We start from the raw sequence: 17,500 nt of genomic DNA on the forward strand, positions 1-17,500 counted from the left end.
CCCGCCCAGAACAAGCCCGTCTCGTTAGACTAGCACTGGCACAGCCCCGCCGCCCGCCTCACTAAGCAGCGGGCGGCGTGGGCGTGAGGGAAGTTGCCCCGGCATCTTAGATGACGGGGGAGGTGATGGGAGAAGCGTAGATGTGATCGGTGGGCGACGCGGGCGCCAGCGTCGTGTTTGCACTTCCAGATCGGTCCAGCGACACGTGGGCATGCCGCCGCTCCGCCCGCGCCGAGTTATCTACCTTGGGCGTGAGCGTGTGAGTTCCCGACGCATACGCCGTGAGGTTATAGCGCGGACGTCCGTTGAGAGGGGGCATCCGCACGGGGCCCAGACTGGTGGGGCCACTGATGACGGGGGGCTGCCGAGCCCCTCGCTCGAGCGACTTGTGGCGGCGCATGGAGGGCGTGACCATCTCGTAGTGGTGGTGGTCCTGGATGCCCTGCACGAAGCGCGGCGAGCCCAGCAGGCGGGCGGCGCGGGGAGCGGTCACGACACAGCCGTCGGGGGCGATGCGCTCTACCTCGGCGCCCTCATCCCCAGGGACGTAGCCGACGTTCTCGAAGCTCGCGGCGGGCTGCGGCCGCGGGCTGGACCCGTCGAGGCGGGGGGTGAGCGTGGTGTAGCTGGCGCTGGCGTAGCTCACGCTGCTGTAGTCGGCGTAGTCGTAGGTGTTGTCGTGCGGCGGGAGCAGGTCCAGGCGCACCGGCTTCTGCTCCATGGGCTGACAGTGGTCGACTGTGTAGTGGTTTCCCTCCAAAGGCTTGATGCCAGCCCATAACGCCCGCGACGTGCGGTTGTCGAGCTGCGGCACAGGCGTGGGCGTGATGGCAGGGGCGGGGTAGAGGACGGCCTCGCAGCGCTCCAGACCCAGAGCTTTCTCCTTCTTGGCAAGCGCCACGTCGCTCAGGGGTTTCAGCTTCCCTCTGGAGAGAAAAGAACACTTGGTTAGGGACGCACGAACTCAATCACACACTCATCTATTTTTCATGCAAAACAGGTGTAAACCAATAAATTTCATCTCAGAAATTCCTATCATACAAAACAAATAACAAAAACAAGCCTTCAAACAAGATACCAAAACGTAGAAGTTATTAAAGAAATGGACGAAAAAACAAGCGCTGATAAGCAGAGCAGGTCGGGACGGATAAGGTATGAGGGGTGGCCGGGGAGCCTGGGGTGGGGTCCGGACGGAGGGGGCGGCTGACGCTATCAGAGCCGCCGGGGTGTTGTCGGCGTTACCCTCGACCAGCACTGTTTTCAAACACTACAGTCTTCAGCGATAAGGCCTGATAACGTTCCTGGGAGGACTTGGCGACACGCCCTGAAAGGCCTAACGTCTCGCTTGTTTATATCTCACGGGCTTTGTTCGATGCCAAGGAAGACCATTTATTTCTAATGTCGCTTCTAGCTGGTGAGTAATAGAACGGGAAGACTATTACAAAATATTTTTTTTCTGCGATCTGCTGGCATTATAATCTTGGCTGCATCTATTTTCTAACAGAAACGCCGAATTGAACCTCCAAGTGCAAAACACTAAGTTGACGACGCGGGGTCCGGGGCCACGGCGGCCGCAAGGAGCGGGCGCGGACTAAGCTCCCAAACTGGTCATTACACAACTCATTAGTCGAGCGATGCCCGGCCGACGTGAGGGCGGTGGTTGTTAATTAAGGGGTGCTTTTATCTACGGTTCTGTTCCAGTTATCAGAGGCCACTCCGCTTATCACAGCGGAGAATAATGAAGCGTCGGCAGATCAGTTCCGTTCCGATCTAATCGCACATCGGGCCCGCTGAAACTTGGACAAAAGGCTAGGCGCGGGTGTCACAGTCATTGACACGCAGTCATACCCGCCCAGAGCAGCTTCTTTCCGGCCCAGCTGCGTTCGCCCGGATAATTCTCGGGAGGGGCTCCTGGGGCATCAAGCAGGATCAGACATTCTAGCACAAGGGCTCTCAGGCAGTGACGCGCCTGAGCGCCGCTGCCAGCTTTGACTCATCAAGGCTGGGAAAGGTTTAACGCTTGATGTGCATTGAGTGCTTATTAATAACGCGATAAACTAATTTTACGAAAACGCATGAACAAGGAACGTTTTTAGAAAGAATAAAATGTTTGAAGGCTTGTGTATCAGTATCACTTAGAAGAATAATTTCAAAAGATCACAGATGATGACGAAAGGTGTGAGATACTTACTCTCTGTATTTGAGGAAGGCGATGGCCAAGATGATCCCGAGCAAAGTGGCTGCCACGCAAGACGAGATGATAACAAGGAACCACGTGTCGTCAATCAGGGGACCTGTGGAGAGAGAAACACGTTAGTCATCAATCGAAATATAAAGCAACTGCAACACTAACAAATGTACATGACACAAATATATAGACCTTCCTTAAAATATAACGTTAGGTGCATTTTTTTTTTTGGGGGGGGGGGGGTCAATCGGCTTCAATCCTAAAAAGAAATCCTATCTTTAAAAACTTGTAAGCTTAATGTCTTTTCGTCGCACGAAAGCCGCGGAGATCGGCCAGTGCGGTGAGCCCTTCGTTCGTGTATGGTTTGCGGCGTGTGACGCGCGTCCCGGTAATGGGTGCCGTGCCCGATACCATCAGCGCCACGACCTCACTCTGTCTCACCAATACTCCCTAATGTACCCAACTCCACAAAGATTTGTCCACGTTAGCATCTAGCCAAAAGGGCCAGAGGAGACCCTTGTTTCCAGCCGGCGTCAAGCACAACGGAACCGGACCCTCGCACTCAACTGCCCCAGCTAATTATGCGGAGTTATTACTTCGGTGTGACGGAAGGACACTGATGGAAGGCGCGGGAGAGCGAGGGAAGAACCGACCAGACCCGACGCACCCCCGGCGTTAAAAAAGGGGCGGGCGATGGAAGGAATGCTCAGCTCAGCCACTGTCTACAGATAACGTGCATCGTTGGCAGGATCCGGGGTCCGGAGAGGGGGGGGGGGGAGTTCAGGAAGATACCCCGTCATCAAAACTTTATGCGTAGACAGGTGAGTTTCATTTAGATTTCTCGGAAGTGAAAAATGTTCAACTGAGCAGGCGGATCTGGTCACTCGCTGAAGTACCATTTTCTATAGAAAAAGATAACCATTGTGAACCTTGCGATAACTCCAAAGGAGTGAGATGGCTGCCACAGCCTAATGGTTCCCACGATGAAGTGCAACGCTGATGCGGCCAGACACCACAATACCCACAGTTTTAGACACATTGTGATAAATGGCCCGACCATTGTGGTGTGTGTGGGAGGCAGGACAGCCTACCCCAGGCCACGGCGGGGAGGAGGGGGACCAGCGTACCGTACGATAAACAGTACAGAATGTGTATACGCTCGCTCGCTCACTCACACACACACACACACACACACACACACACACACACACACACACACACACACACACACACACACACACACACACACACACACACACACACGTTAAAAAATATATAACAGTCGATACGCTGATGCCTATGACGAAACTGTACAAACATATCCCGTAGATTGTAGTATAAATACTGATGCACTGAAAAAACATTGTTACGGCAACTGTAAAAGTTTTGTCAATAAAAGGATTTGAATTATCAGACGACTTATTTTCTCACGAATAAGCCCACTCCCACTCACATTCCAACATCATTCCACCAGCGACAATTGCATATACGCACATATAAACCTATCCTTCGTCGACAGCGCAGGCTGAAATACAAGGCACGCCGAGCGGAGTGCAAAGCGCAAAAGGCAGCGCACGTTAACCCTGAGACCTTGGAAAACAATGAACCTCGAGCGGAGAACAATGTTGAAACGCGGCGTGAAGCGAAGGCGGAGTGGGAGGTGTGTGCGTGTGTTGAGGAGGACGGGAGGGGAGGGGGTGGGGGACGGCTGTTATCCAGGCGTCAATTTTCAACCTTTCTTCACACGTGCTATCTGCCATCTGCGCCCGTCATCGCGCCCGCACAATCAGCTCTTACAAGGACGCCCATGGGTTGAGCATTCATAAACAATTGTCTCGTTCAGCCGAGAGCGAACGTTTCCCGGTAAACAAGGGGCGGCGCAACTGCACGCCGGGGAGCGACGAGGCGCCAGGCCGAGTGCAGTCCTTCGCCCCCTCCCCCTGCCCTACCCCGCCCCTCCACCCAGGGTCCAGATAATGCGGTAATGATAGCAGAGGGCGCCCTGCCGTCAGCTGGACACTGACTATGGGCGGAGGAGTCCAAAAGCCTGTACTTTGTCTCGGTTTCGGTTCTAGTTCTCGCCCGATGCCGTGTAATCTGCTGAAAGACAGGTTGAATTATTCCCACCCTCCTTATGGACAGGAATTTACGGATTGTTTAACTCGAGCCTTAAATGCGTGGTTGGCGGCCAGTTTGTCTTGGCGGTTATCTTGGGTTAAAATAAATTTTGACGTCTTTATGTGGGATGCGGCCACATCATCGTCGGGAAACCTTATATCTGTTTTATAGCAATGGTTATATCGATCTATTAGTATTTCTGTTGAGCAGTCGCAAGTGTTTTTCGTCTAAAATAAGTCAAATGAAAGATGCGTCAAGTCAGAGGAGCGAAAACAGGCCATGAACATGGGACCAGCTGGTCATCAGTTGATACCAAGATGTCAACAAACCTTCTTGCGAAGATCGTGCGAATTATGCCCTTTCTGGTCCCTAATGGAATCGATGTGGCGAGCGTGCGCCAAAGGAGAGGCGGAAAAAAAACGTTCTTCAATGCCGTGCGGGGGAGGAGCAGGAGAAGATGGAATAAGACAGGCGAAAGGGCGAAGGAGAAACACAAGAGAAGGACAAGCAAAAGAAGAAGAGGGTGAAGAAGATCTCTCAAGTTACAGAGGACGTCAGAGCAGGAGGGGTGAAAGCGGGAAGTCCTGAGGACAGGTGGAGGGCGAAGGAAAGGAAGGAGAGGAAAAGCGGGCAAGCCATTTCCCCGTGTCCTCTGCGGGAAGAACAGTATTCCCGAGGAGGCTTCGGAATCCCTTGCGCAGGGCAGAATCCTTTACTCAGGACAGAATCCTTTTACTCGGCAGGTGTAAATCCCTCAGAGGTAGGGTTCAATTCGCCGTATAGTGTTCCTAGCTAATCCTTCCCTGTAAGCGAGGATTTAGGGTCGTGTTCCCGCGGCGGGGCGGAGCCAAACTCGCATAATTAGGTGAATCACAACACATCAGCCATCTCGGTCTCACAACCCTCCCGCACTTCGCCAGAAACTCCGAGATGAAAAACAAAAGGGACAAGCAAAAGGAACATTACATCTGACCCAAATTCAACCAACTGGCAAAAGAAGATCGAAGATATAATCAGACAAAAGAAAGACATATATACCCGTTAGAGACATGGCCACCGAAGGCATTTCAGGGTAGAAGACAAGGGTGAGCAACAGGCAGATGCTGTGGTCGCACCGCCCACAGGGAGAAACCCTTCCCCTCAACACACACTAGGGAAACACCTCCCCCTCCCCTGGATAGGCCAGGCAATACAAAGAAACCAGCTATATATATTTTTAAAACATTAATGTTTGTCTTCCTGCTAAATAAAGTAGGAACTTATTAATAAAGGTATCAATTATACGCAAACGGTTCTCTTCGTAAAATAAAAAATACATCATTGCAAGGGTGTCGACGATTGGCAGACACGAATCCCCGACCGTGCCCTTCCACTGGCCGATGGGATCAGACATCTCACAGACTGCGAATAATTACTTCTCCTTCGACCCAGCTCAAGCAGGACACCGCGTGCCTGTCATGCACATTCTTACTATGCAAGATCACCCTTTCGCGGTGGAAAAGTGCGATATATACGGAACTATTCTCGTCATTTTTCATTCCGAGATTCTGTAATAATGTTTCTTCGCGTACGGCATTTCATTTGCAGGCCTCACGCTCTCTTTTTAATAATAAAGATCCTTAAGAAAGTTATATATTGCCTCGACGAAAGCTGCAAAGCTACTTAAAAGAGATGCAGAATTTAGGAGTCACTTAGCGGTGAAGATAAAAGAGTGAGAAAACCATCCGCACGTAAAATAGACTCTTGTAACGGGAGAGGGATCCTGGCAACCCGCCGCGGTGTTGAATTACCGCCGACAAGATCATGCTCGTAGTTAACTGCAAAATGCTCGGCGACATCAGCAACGAGGCTGAATTTGACATCAAAGCAAACTCTGGCACCAAATCTTTGATATCAAGCCCAGTGAAACATAAAATCAAAGGTCAGCTTCTCGGGGATGGGAGGATCGGTTTTGTTAAAGAGATGATGAAATCGCTAAACAGTCATAGTGGATTTTGGTTTTGTAGTTGCGAAAAAGGTTTTGGAATTTCCGCTTCGCTCGATCCACCATTAACTTTGCATTGGAGTCGCTGGCTCGTTTGTTAATTGTTATAGATTACGATTCGCTCGTCTACAGGCGCGTCGGGAAAGGGTCTGATAAGTGCACAATTAATCATACTATTTAAATTTTCTAAATGCGTGTACGAGAAGCGTGTGTAGAGTAGTTAAGGCGAGCAGGTAGACACGGCCTGGCGGACACCCGGGCTCGTGTTTCGGACGATGCCCGGGGCGCCTCTCTCTCGCCGCCAAGCCTTCCTACTGCCACTCTCTCTGCAGCAGCGTTGCCCCTGCAGCTGACCCGACCAAGAGCGCCTCTGGGATTCGTCCTCCTCGAAGGCTCGAGAGCTCCTTCGCCGAGAACGGATCCGCTGGCCGCGATGGACCTCGGGAATTCTTCTAACATTTCCAGAGAATACACTATCTGGTACCCAATCTCGACCCCGATAGAGCGAACCGTGTAGCCGCTAGCCAATATCTCTGTCGCTAACTATACAACTCTATCGCTTCGCCAGCAGCTCAACCGGAACGTTTAGCATGTTTGCCGATGCTGATCTATCACAGGCGCGGCGATAAACGCAAGGACGGAGAGGGATTCCTGCTTGGGCGCAGCTCCAAGTGATCCCCCATCCCTTCCGCGTCCGCCGCCTCCTCCCGCGCCCTTCGCTGCCTGCTAAGAGGATCTGAGGGGGAGCTCAAGACAGGTGTAGCAGGACTCCCAAGGGCGGGCGCGTCCCATATCCCAGGACAAAGAATCAAAGCGAATGATCCTAGTCCTGCCTCTTACAGGTCACAAGGATAGTCGGGGAGAAGGGTAATGCGGGGGGAGGGGAGGAGCAGGACAGTCAGGACTCACAAACAAGGCACCTGGGTATAATAGTAGGGCACCGACCTTGATAATCGTACATTCAAGACTTTAATTACTATATTGTAGCCGTCTCTCGCTCACCGCACTGCTGCTTGCGGGGCTCCCTCTCAATCCTTTCGGCTCAAAGGAGAATCGTTTTTACGGTAAACAACATAACTTAATACTCATCCTATGATGAGTCAAATAAGTGAACAAAACTGTAGAAAGTAACACGACAATACTTGCATATTTTACGATCTCCAAACACGACTAAGTGCGAGGTACAATAATTACGACACATCAAGGGGAGGAAATTGACCCAATCGCCAATGGTTCTCGCGCCGGAAAATCGTGTTACCAACCGAGGCAGGAAACGTTTCAGAACAAAGTTTAATTGCCGCCAAACGGAAGCACATCCCTCTCCCTCCTATACCATTTCGTGCCTAGCCAGAAGAGGGAATTTAAGAACAGGGAAAGGAAATGACACACGTAGGTTAGCTTCCTATTATCTCCTTACTTCAGGACTCCGAAATGAAACATGATGGAAGCCGCAGACACAATGCTCTGACGGATTGGAATGAGGGAGGCTCACCATCGACACAATATCCTCCTCCGCCGCTTGAATTGGGAGGGAGAGGGGGAAGGGGGGTGCACGAAACGAGTGTCACCCATCCAGGAAACACAATCGTCGCTCTTAAGGTTTGGAACTACATTTTCTGACAGGCTTCAATCACCCTTACGTCCTCTCCCGTTGAAGCATAACATCCCCAACCCCGAGAAACGTTTACAAAGGCCGTGGGGATCGCAGGACACTGGAGGCGCCCGAGCGTGTTCGCCCCGTCCTGGTAGGGGTGAGGAGGGGGTGGGGGGTCTTACGCGAGCCTTATCTCTCCTGTGATCTTCCTTTGGTGACAGAAAGGCTTTATTCTTGAGATTTCTCAAAAAAATAATAGTAAATGCACTATACAAGAAGCTGATATTTATATATGACGGTATCAAAGATTTACGATTCTAACTCGAAGCTGATCGTATCTAACTGAAGGCTGGTTTCCCTGCTCACGCAACTTAAAAAAAAAAAACCGTACATTCGAAAGAAACGTCGCAAGAAAATGTATCCCTTGGATCGTATTCACGGGGGGGGGGGGGGGGGGAATCACTAATCACCCATCAGCCTTAAGAACATCGGCGATGATCACAATGGGGGAAAAGTATCTCAGATGTTGCGATTTGGTCTCAAAAGCCAAACATCTCGCGGTGGTGGTCATCTTGGCTCGCATGTGATCTTTGTTGCCATTAGCTCCGGTTCGTTCTGCTATTAACCCTCCTGCCCCGCCATCTGCATATCAATACGACCACCAACGACCCCCGAAAGCTCTCCTCTCCACTTTAACCACCGATGCAGAGTCGAACATGTGGAAGGGAACGCAGAAGGAGAGGGATCTAGGCGCGGAGGCCGCAGGGGCGGGAGGGAGCCCCGAGAAGAGCGATCAAGAATTCGGGACAAAGTGTCAAGTGGAGGGTGAGATGGGGCGGGAGGAACGGCCCTGCAGGAGGCAAGGCGGAGGGTCCAGTGGTTTCGGTTCTGTATTATACAAATTATTTAAATCATATAAAACCCATGGGTAATACTTAGTATTGCCATATAACTCATTAACACCACATAAATTAAATGCTGAATATACGAAGGATTGACAAACAAATTTTCTTATGGTTTCACAAACATCACTATAATCAAAGAGGAATAGCATTTTAGAAGACAAATCAATAGCTCACAAGTAATCAGCACAGATAAATGAAAGGCTAAATCCACTGGTCAGACTGCACCTCCCTCATGGGAGTTTGGGGGGGGGGGAATGCTCATGCACCTCACACAAACACACACACGCGAAAGAACAAGTCCGCCAGTGTATGAAGTCATTACCGCGGCCGCTGTGGGATCCCCGCAACATGACCGCCAGAAAAAGCGGATATCTTGGCCTGCACGAGATACCCGCCTCCCTAGAGGCTGCCACCTACGTTGCTCAGTGCTATCATATTTAGTACCGATTATTTTTTGTTAAACATAAGAAATCTTTTTTTTTGCATTCAACATCTCCCTCCTCAACCAAATCACACTAAATAAAATTCACTACAGCACTATATTCGATTTTTAAGACTCGTAAACAACTTCCTCTTTGCCGAACAAGAACAACAATCCACTTCATTTTAAGGGCCACACACACCTTTCATAAAAAAAAATCTCTGGAAAACAACAGTATCTTCATCACCACTATAATGAACACGTCACAGGTCCAGCCACGGCCACCCATACACACACAAGACTTCCTCAGGGTTTTTTTTTAATACATCATTACCACCAAACTACCGCGGGGTTTTGGTCACAGCACTGTTTTTTGTTTAATATGTGGGGTCACTGGTGATCACTGTTCACTGTCACTGTTTCTTTTCGCAAAGCATTTTCGTGTTCCGAGATTTTTTTTTATGCTTTTCACTTTTATTTTCCAGCTATTTAATTTGACACGGGCACTTGGTCACATACTACATCGTGCAGTCTTACACGACACTTTACAAAGTATATACGCAATATTTATCTCAATAACTCGTCACAAAAAAAAAATCCTGTGCGTATATTTTGCGCAGTGCGACTCGCTCACTTTCAACAGAACGTTTGTTCACAAGGCCACTTCTCGCATACAAACTTCTTCGTTTTTTTTCTGAATACAAATCCAAACTGAAATTAGTACAATTCTGAAGTAGATGAAAAACATCAACTCACCTTTTTGTGCAAGTTCTACAAATCCAACGCCGTTTCCATTCGCCCACTGACAGAGATTACAAGATTTCTCTTCCTCGGGAAATCCATTATCGTCTTCGTGAATATTTATACCCTCAGCTGCAAGTCTCGCCACAAACTCCTCCATAAAAGGCGGTATTGGGGGAGGAGGTATGTTCAAAATCATATCGGGCGGAGGGCCCAGCTCGTACAATGTTTCGCACTCCATCCTTCCTCCACACGAGCTATTCAGCGACTGATCCCACAAGAAGAACTCGGGGACCACTGAAGACATGATCCCTGAGGCCGCGCGCTGATTGGCTCCGATGGAATCCAGAGTGCGCCGCAACCTCTCCCTTGTTTTGTTGCTTTTTCCGGGAAGTAGTCAGCACTTGCGATAATATTCTATAAATTTCCGGTCTTTAATGTCATATTCTGTATACGATTCATAATAGCAAGTAAGGTTAGAACACTGATTTTATCGAGGTATCAGATCTTGTTTTCTCGACATTTACTCCTGAAATATCTGCGTGAGGAGAGGTCCCGGTGAGCAACCCCTGAGAGGCTGCGTTAGTTTCAGCGGTTGCCACCAGATGGGGATGTATTAGCTTCGTAGCAGTTTGTAGCAGAACTCGGCCTGAGTCGTTAGTGTCCGCCCAACACTATACACGAAAGCCACGGCAGGCCTGCGGAAGAAAAACACAAAATGCTTTAGGAAGATGTTGCCTTTGCACATATGAAAACAATATATGTACTTAGATGCATATTGGATTATGGAATAGGGCATTCAATGTAACCCTTCCAATAACTATAATAATGCTATAAAGGCTGTTTCTGACTATTCTAAAACTGATAATACTGCCATATGACAGACTGTTTCAGAGCAATTGCCACTGAGTAGAAGTAACTATTGTTATAGTATTAATAATTCCAATTCCAATTGAATATACCTCGAGTATATAATTCAAATGTACATATATGTATGTATATATATATATATATATATATATGTAATTTATATATATGTCGATGTATGTATATATGTAATTTATATAGATGTCGATGTATGTATATGTAATTTATATATATGTTATGTACGTATATATATGTAGTATATATATGTTAAGATATGTACGTATATATGCAGTATATATAGGTTTAGATATGTATGTATATATGTATAGCTATGTCCGTATATGTATATATGTATAGCTATGTCCGTATATGTATATATATGTATGTATATATGTGGTATGTATATATGTAGTATGTATATATATATATGTATGTATATATATATATATATATATATGTAAAGATATATGTCCATATATGTATATATGTAGTATATATATATATATATATATATATATATATATATATATATATATGTGTGTGTATGTATAGATATGTAGCTATATTCGTGTATATATCTACGTGTGTATGTATATATATGTTTATATATAAATATATATAAATATATGTTTATATATAAATATATATAAATATATGTTTATATATAAATATATATAAATATATGTTATATATATATAATTCAAATGGACATAAACGCGCGCGCGTGAGTGTGTTTGACAGAAAAACCTACAATTCACAATATGTATACATATATACATACATGCACACATATATTTATATATACATATATGTAATATATATATATTATGTATCTTACACACACACACACCCACACCCACACCCACACACACACAAACACACACACAAACACACACACACACACAAACACACACCCACACACACACACACACACACACACACACACACACACACACACACACACACACACACACACACACACACACACACACACACATTTCTATGTATCAAACCGTTTATAGAAGAAAAAGGGCACTATCATGATACTCCTCTTAGGTTGATAAGAATAATATGAAAAAAGGGAAATGAGTAAAACCAATTTAGCTGTTGATAAAGAGTGTCATTGCTAAAAACGTGCACGATCATGGTACCGATAGCCTTTGATAATAACAATGTAAGATCTACAGCAGTTGTAGCATTAGTAGTAACAACAGTAATAATAACTGTAACGATGATAAACTAATTCAAAATAAGCATAGAAATAATGTTACCCAAACGCAACTGATATTATCGGAAAATTCAATAAACAATCAAACACGAAAACAAGCAAATAAAAGCAAACCTGTCAAATTTTAGCATCAAAGGGTAAAAGGCATGCACACGCGATGGCAATATCTCCTCTATGCCCCCCCCCCCCCCCACATTTCTCCCCCGGCCCACTCCCCCCTTCGGTTCTACCTCACCCTTCACCCCCGCCTCCCCTTTCCTCACACCTTCAAGCTACCTCATCTCTCTTTGCTTGTTCCTTGTTCCACAGACCCTAGAGGCGCGTTATTGCTTTTTACATTCATGCCAATTTCGTGAATACTTGTCTCTGAGTTCTGGGTTTGAGCGAGGGTTCATTTGATATTTATGTCGGTGTTGTGCGTGCTGTGACAGACTGGATTTTGGCATTTTTGTTGCTGATGACCATACACTTGCGGGGAGATAACTATAGATATATGAATATCGTAATTATTATATTTCATCATCCCAAGTCAATCTGCAGTGATTGTAACTTACTTTTATTATTCTTTTTATTTTCATCTGTACTCCATTCTTAGAGAAAAATCATTAGAAACGTTTCACATTCCTTTTACTATTTTTACTTCATTTGTTTCCATTCCTATCTTCCTCCAATTATTAATTTTCTTTCTCTCGATTCTCCCTCACTCTCAGCCTCCGTGACCCCCTTCCCCCGCCCACCTGCACGCCGGCCCCACCCCGCCCGCGAACAGAGCTCTCCATTGACGTCGGGTTTGTTCAGGTGGCGTCGGTGCTTGCGCTTAGCAAAAGCTAAGCGACGACCAAAACCTTTGGTGCTGAGTTTGTTGTGGTTTCAGGCCTTCGGGAAAAAATAATTAAGTGGGAAACATAATCCCTCTGCAGTTAGGCGAAGACTTCAATCTTAATTATGTTACGCTGATAATCTAATGGGGGTTCCACCTTACTTACGCTTAAAACGTTTGTGAGTGTATGTGTGAAATACGTTTTACACAACAAAGAGATGCGCAAAATTCTCCAACGAAGTACCTCACACCGGAAACCCGGAAGAGGGACTGGTAGAAGGGGGAAATACACGGTGCCGGTCGGGAAAAGAGGCGGAAGGAACTACACGGGAAGGGACAAGGGCAGGAAGGGCTGAAGAGAAGGGACAAGGACAGGAAGAAGCAAATGGAAGGAACAAGGACAGGGACGACTGAAGACGAAGGAACTAGGACAGACACGACTGAAATGGCAGGAACAAGGACAGGAAGAGGCAAATAGAAGAACCGGGATAGGAATAGCCCCGAGTGCAGCGTTGGGCTGGGCTCGACACTTACCCAGGCACGCGAGAACACAATTACTGAGCACAATCTCGGAATGTCACAGCGCCGAGCCCGACAAACTGTTTCTCGCGGCCGTGGCACGAGATGGCGTCTTCAACTTTTCTTTTACAGATTGCGTGGTTAGATTTATGCCTCGGGCTGTACGTTGCCGAGCTTATCTTCTGAACAATGGGCCATCGGAGTTTTGTTTCTTGGCCGTTCTCACTTCGTATCCAAGACATGTTCTGAGAATAACGTCTATTCAGTGAAGGATTGTTTGCTTCGCAGGTTGGGCATGGCCTTCGAAAAGTAAAGCGTGTCAAGAGTCACTTCGAGGTCCGGTTTTACTTTTCTTTTAAAATTCATGAATAATAAATAACGATTACGTTTGGCATGCTTATAATACATCTATCATTTCTGCAGAAAATCTAGCTTCTCTGCCCCAGGAGAGGAAGGAAAGTAATATTTGACTTGAAAATAATATTCTAAAATTGCGTCACATGTGTAAAACACCTTTTATTACCCCTTACTTTCTCAGTGCAATAGTTGAATTAGCAAATTTCTAAGAGCACGGACTATGCAAATTCTTATTTTAAATTAGAAATAATTCAATTCTCAGAAACACTTAGCCGCGATTTAAGCCGCCGCAAAAGCATGAAATGACAGCCACGGGAACTCGCCATCCGTCACGAGGCTGAGAGAAAAATGACAGTGCCGGAAGAGCCGCGTCGGGAGTGCCGCACACCTCCGTGACGCGGCCGCGGCGCCACGCGGGCACTGATCCTTGCTTATCGATTGTTTATGGTCGCCCAGACACCTGCGGACTCTTGGGGCTCTACGCAACTTCGGACTTCCTGTGGCGGAATATTTTCTGAGGGAAATCTGGGGTTTTGTTATGAAAGTTGTGTTTTTCCGTTCTGCTTGGACAAGATAAATATATTGATATCTTGGGGGTTAATCTAGTCATTTCAACATTAACTTCATTGAAATACCACCATCCGTTTGAGGGGTAAATAATGCACAAGCGGTGTATCAGTAAGACATATGATCATCACTGCCACCAGATACGTTCTAATTAAGAAACATAACACACAATTTCTCTATGCAAGATTACCACAGCGAGACAGCCAAGGCCGATAAATAATATCCCACAAGCCCCGAATTAACGTGGGGGATCGTTTCGTCCGGAAACCTCATTGTCTGGACGATCACATAACTACACCCAAGATCTCGACCAAATTGTGTGGGATCAACGGTGGTCCCGAGTCTGTCATTTTCTCTGGCCTCGACAATAACTCAATTCTGGAAGGGTCTTGAGTTCCCGGTAATGGCGGCCAATCAGCGCGGCCGCTCGGCCAGCCCGCTGGGTAACCGCTGACCACGGTTGAAAATGCTCCGATATGATAAAATGTAATTCGATATAACGTATCTTAATCTACTCTAAAATATATCATATTCTGATGTGATATACCGTAATATGGTATATTATAACACGATTTTTTAGTATGATATACTAAGATCATATAACATAAACTTATGACGTTTATATGTGCATCTATTGTTTGTCACTTACATTCTAAAACTTTCGTGTGCAGCCCACTAAAATATGTGACTAGAAAGTAACTTAGATGTCTCGCCTTAGACAAAAAATACACAAATAAATAAAATGACCATACATCAAAACAACTTCGAATAAACCAAATTCTTGAGAGCAGGATTATCTGCATAAGACCCCCGGGTTTAAAATAATCCCTGCATAAATAAACAAACCAGCCCATCAAATCGTAGTGGGCGAGCACGGCCGACGTTGACCTAAGCTTAATAAGGTCACATAGAGGGACTGTGATGCAGGGTTGCCCCGCCCACCTCACAGCCTCGGCCGCATCAGGTCAAGCCGTCACCTGACCCTGCCTTGCGGTGGGGCGCGGGCCACCTGTGCCTCTCCCCTGGTTTTCAATGACCGACCCGGAGGGGCCGTAATGTGTAGTTAGTTCCTTCCAATAAAATGAAAATTATAATGGAATAGTAATCACAATTATTGTGATTATATAACAGGTGCGGATGATTGTAATGAAGTGATAATAAATCTGTATTTGTAGCTGTAGGAGAATGTGAAAATAATTTCCCTAATTCTTAAATTCTGTTTCTGATGTCCACCTCCGGTATTGAAAATGTGAGTAAATAATAATAATGATAATTATAATAATAATAAAATAAAATAATAACAATAAAAATAATAATGATAGTAATAATAGCAGTAATAATAATAATAATAATAATAATAATAATAGTAATCATAATCAAAATAATAATAAATAATAATAATGATAATTATTTTAATTATAATAATAATAGTAATAATGATAATAATGATAATAATGATAATAATAATAATAATAATGATAATAATAATAATAATGATAATAATAATAATAATGATAATAATAATAATAATAATAATAATAATAATAATAATAATAATAATAATAATAATAATAATAATAATAATAATAATAATAATAACCATTTCTGAAAATGCTTCAGTAACGCAAACACATATAAATAAATATTTGCGGTGAAACGACCAAATCATTTCAGTGTACCTGCTCGTTGTACCACTAAGCATTAATTTCCCCCGGGCAAACGCATGCCCGTTTTAGGTTATAGTTTCGCCCCAAAGAAGACAAATTTAACCACTTAAGCGCCAGGCCAAAACGGGTTCGTCACCTGATCTTGCGTACAGCGTCAATAACACTCGGGTTTCTCTCCTTACTGCTAAACCTGATCATGAATTGAAATATTTAACAGCAGAATGACTCCAGCCACTTCAGCCCTCTTTGAAACCCCGCCGAATGTAGCTCAGGCATAATATGCAGCGTCGTTTCTGGGTCTAATTAATCAACTGAAATTATTAGAGCAGGATCAACGTTTCGAGAGCCAATGGTGTTAAAAAAATCATTGGCGCGTAAGGGAATGCGCTTTAAGCACAATGCTTTCCAAAGACTTGAAGTATGGGTCTGAGCTCTTACAGTGTCACTATTACTTTTCTAAACTCTAATAATCAAATTTGTGTGAATTTCTGAGGACTACGGAGTATACTGCTTCATGTTGATATTTTAAGAGCATAAAAAGTCACCTAATTTACACTTTCTCACATTCAAAAGCGACACCCCCTTGGTACATCTCAGCAACGCGTGATCAGTAACCACAAGTAATGCTTATGTGTGATCTTCATATTTCCATCTTACGCAAGGCAGGTGACGACTCGTCTCTTTGCCTCCCTCCTCATATGCTGACCTCGTGATGTAACGACCGGAACTAGTCCACAGGTGATAGGTCACGCTCCGCACCTGGGACCGAGGCAGGGAGCGGCCGGTCGAGGGAGGAGGCACCTGCGCTTGGGTCCGAGTGAAGAGAGAAAGAGAGAGAAGAGAGAGAGAGAGAGAGTAAGAGAGAAAGAGAGAGAAGAGAGAGAGAGAGAGAGTAAGAGAGAAAGAGAGAGAAGAGAGAGAGAGAGAGTAAGAGAGAAAGAGAGAGAAGAGAGAGAGAGAGAGTAAGAGAGAAAGAGAGAGAAGAGAGAGAGAGAGAGTAAGAGAGAAAGAGAGAGAAGAGAGAGAGAGAGAGTAAGAGAGAAAGAGAGAGAAGAGAGAGAGAGAGAGTAAGAGAGAAAGAGAGAGAAGAGAGAGAGAGAGAGTAAGAGAGAAAGAGAGAGAAGAGAGAGAGAGAGAGTAAGAGAGAAAGAGAGAGAAGAGAGAGAGAGAGAGTAAGAGAGAAAGAGAGAGAAGAGAGAGAGAGAGAGTAAGAGAGAAAGAGAGAGAAGAGAGAGAGAGAGAGTAAGAGAGAAAGAGAGAGAAGAGAGAGAGAGAGAGGAGAGAGAGAGAGAGAGAGTAAGAGAGAAAGAGAGAGAAGAGAGAGAGAGAGAGTAAGAGAGAAAGAGAGAGAAGAGAGAGAGAGAGAGAGAGTAAGAGAGAAAGAGAGAGAAGAGAGAGAGAGAGAGTAAGAGAGAAAGAGAGAGAAGAGAGAGAGAGAGAGAGAGGAGAGAGAGAGAGAGTAAGAGAGAAAGAGAGAGAAGAGAGAGAGAGAGAGAGAGTAAGAGAGAAAGAGAGAGAAGAGAG

At 45.6% G+C, this 17,500-nt stretch overlaps 1 protein-coding gene across 2 annotated transcripts in view; it reads right to left on the bottom strand.

The window, feature by feature from the left end:
* Positions 1-17,500, bottom strand: part of LOC125027422 — a 311,568-nt gene that overhangs the window by 844 nt on the left and 293,224 nt on the right. For both annotated transcript variants that reach the window (XM_047616497.1, XM_047616496.1), the window contains 3 exons: positions 9,967-10,649; positions 2,192-2,294; positions 1-926 (listed from right to left, as the gene is read on the bottom strand). The exon at positions 1-926 is cut by the window's left edge and continues 844 nt beyond it. In XM_047616497.1, the coding sequence (XP_047472453.1) occupies positions 107-926; positions 2,192-2,294; positions 9,967-10,258 (1,215 nt within the window). In that variant the 5' untranslated portion in view covers positions 10,259-10,649 and the 3' untranslated portion in view covers positions 1-106. The remainder of the gene's footprint in view (positions 927-2,191; positions 2,295-9,966; positions 10,650-17,500) is intronic.

Source organism: Penaeus chinensis, chromosome 7 (genome assembly GCF_019202785.1).
Source record: "Penaeus chinensis breed Huanghai No. 1 chromosome 7, ASM1920278v2, whole genome shotgun sequence".
In the NCBI taxonomy this organism is placed as follows: Eukaryota; Metazoa; Arthropoda; class Malacostraca; order Decapoda; family Penaeidae; genus Penaeus; species Penaeus chinensis.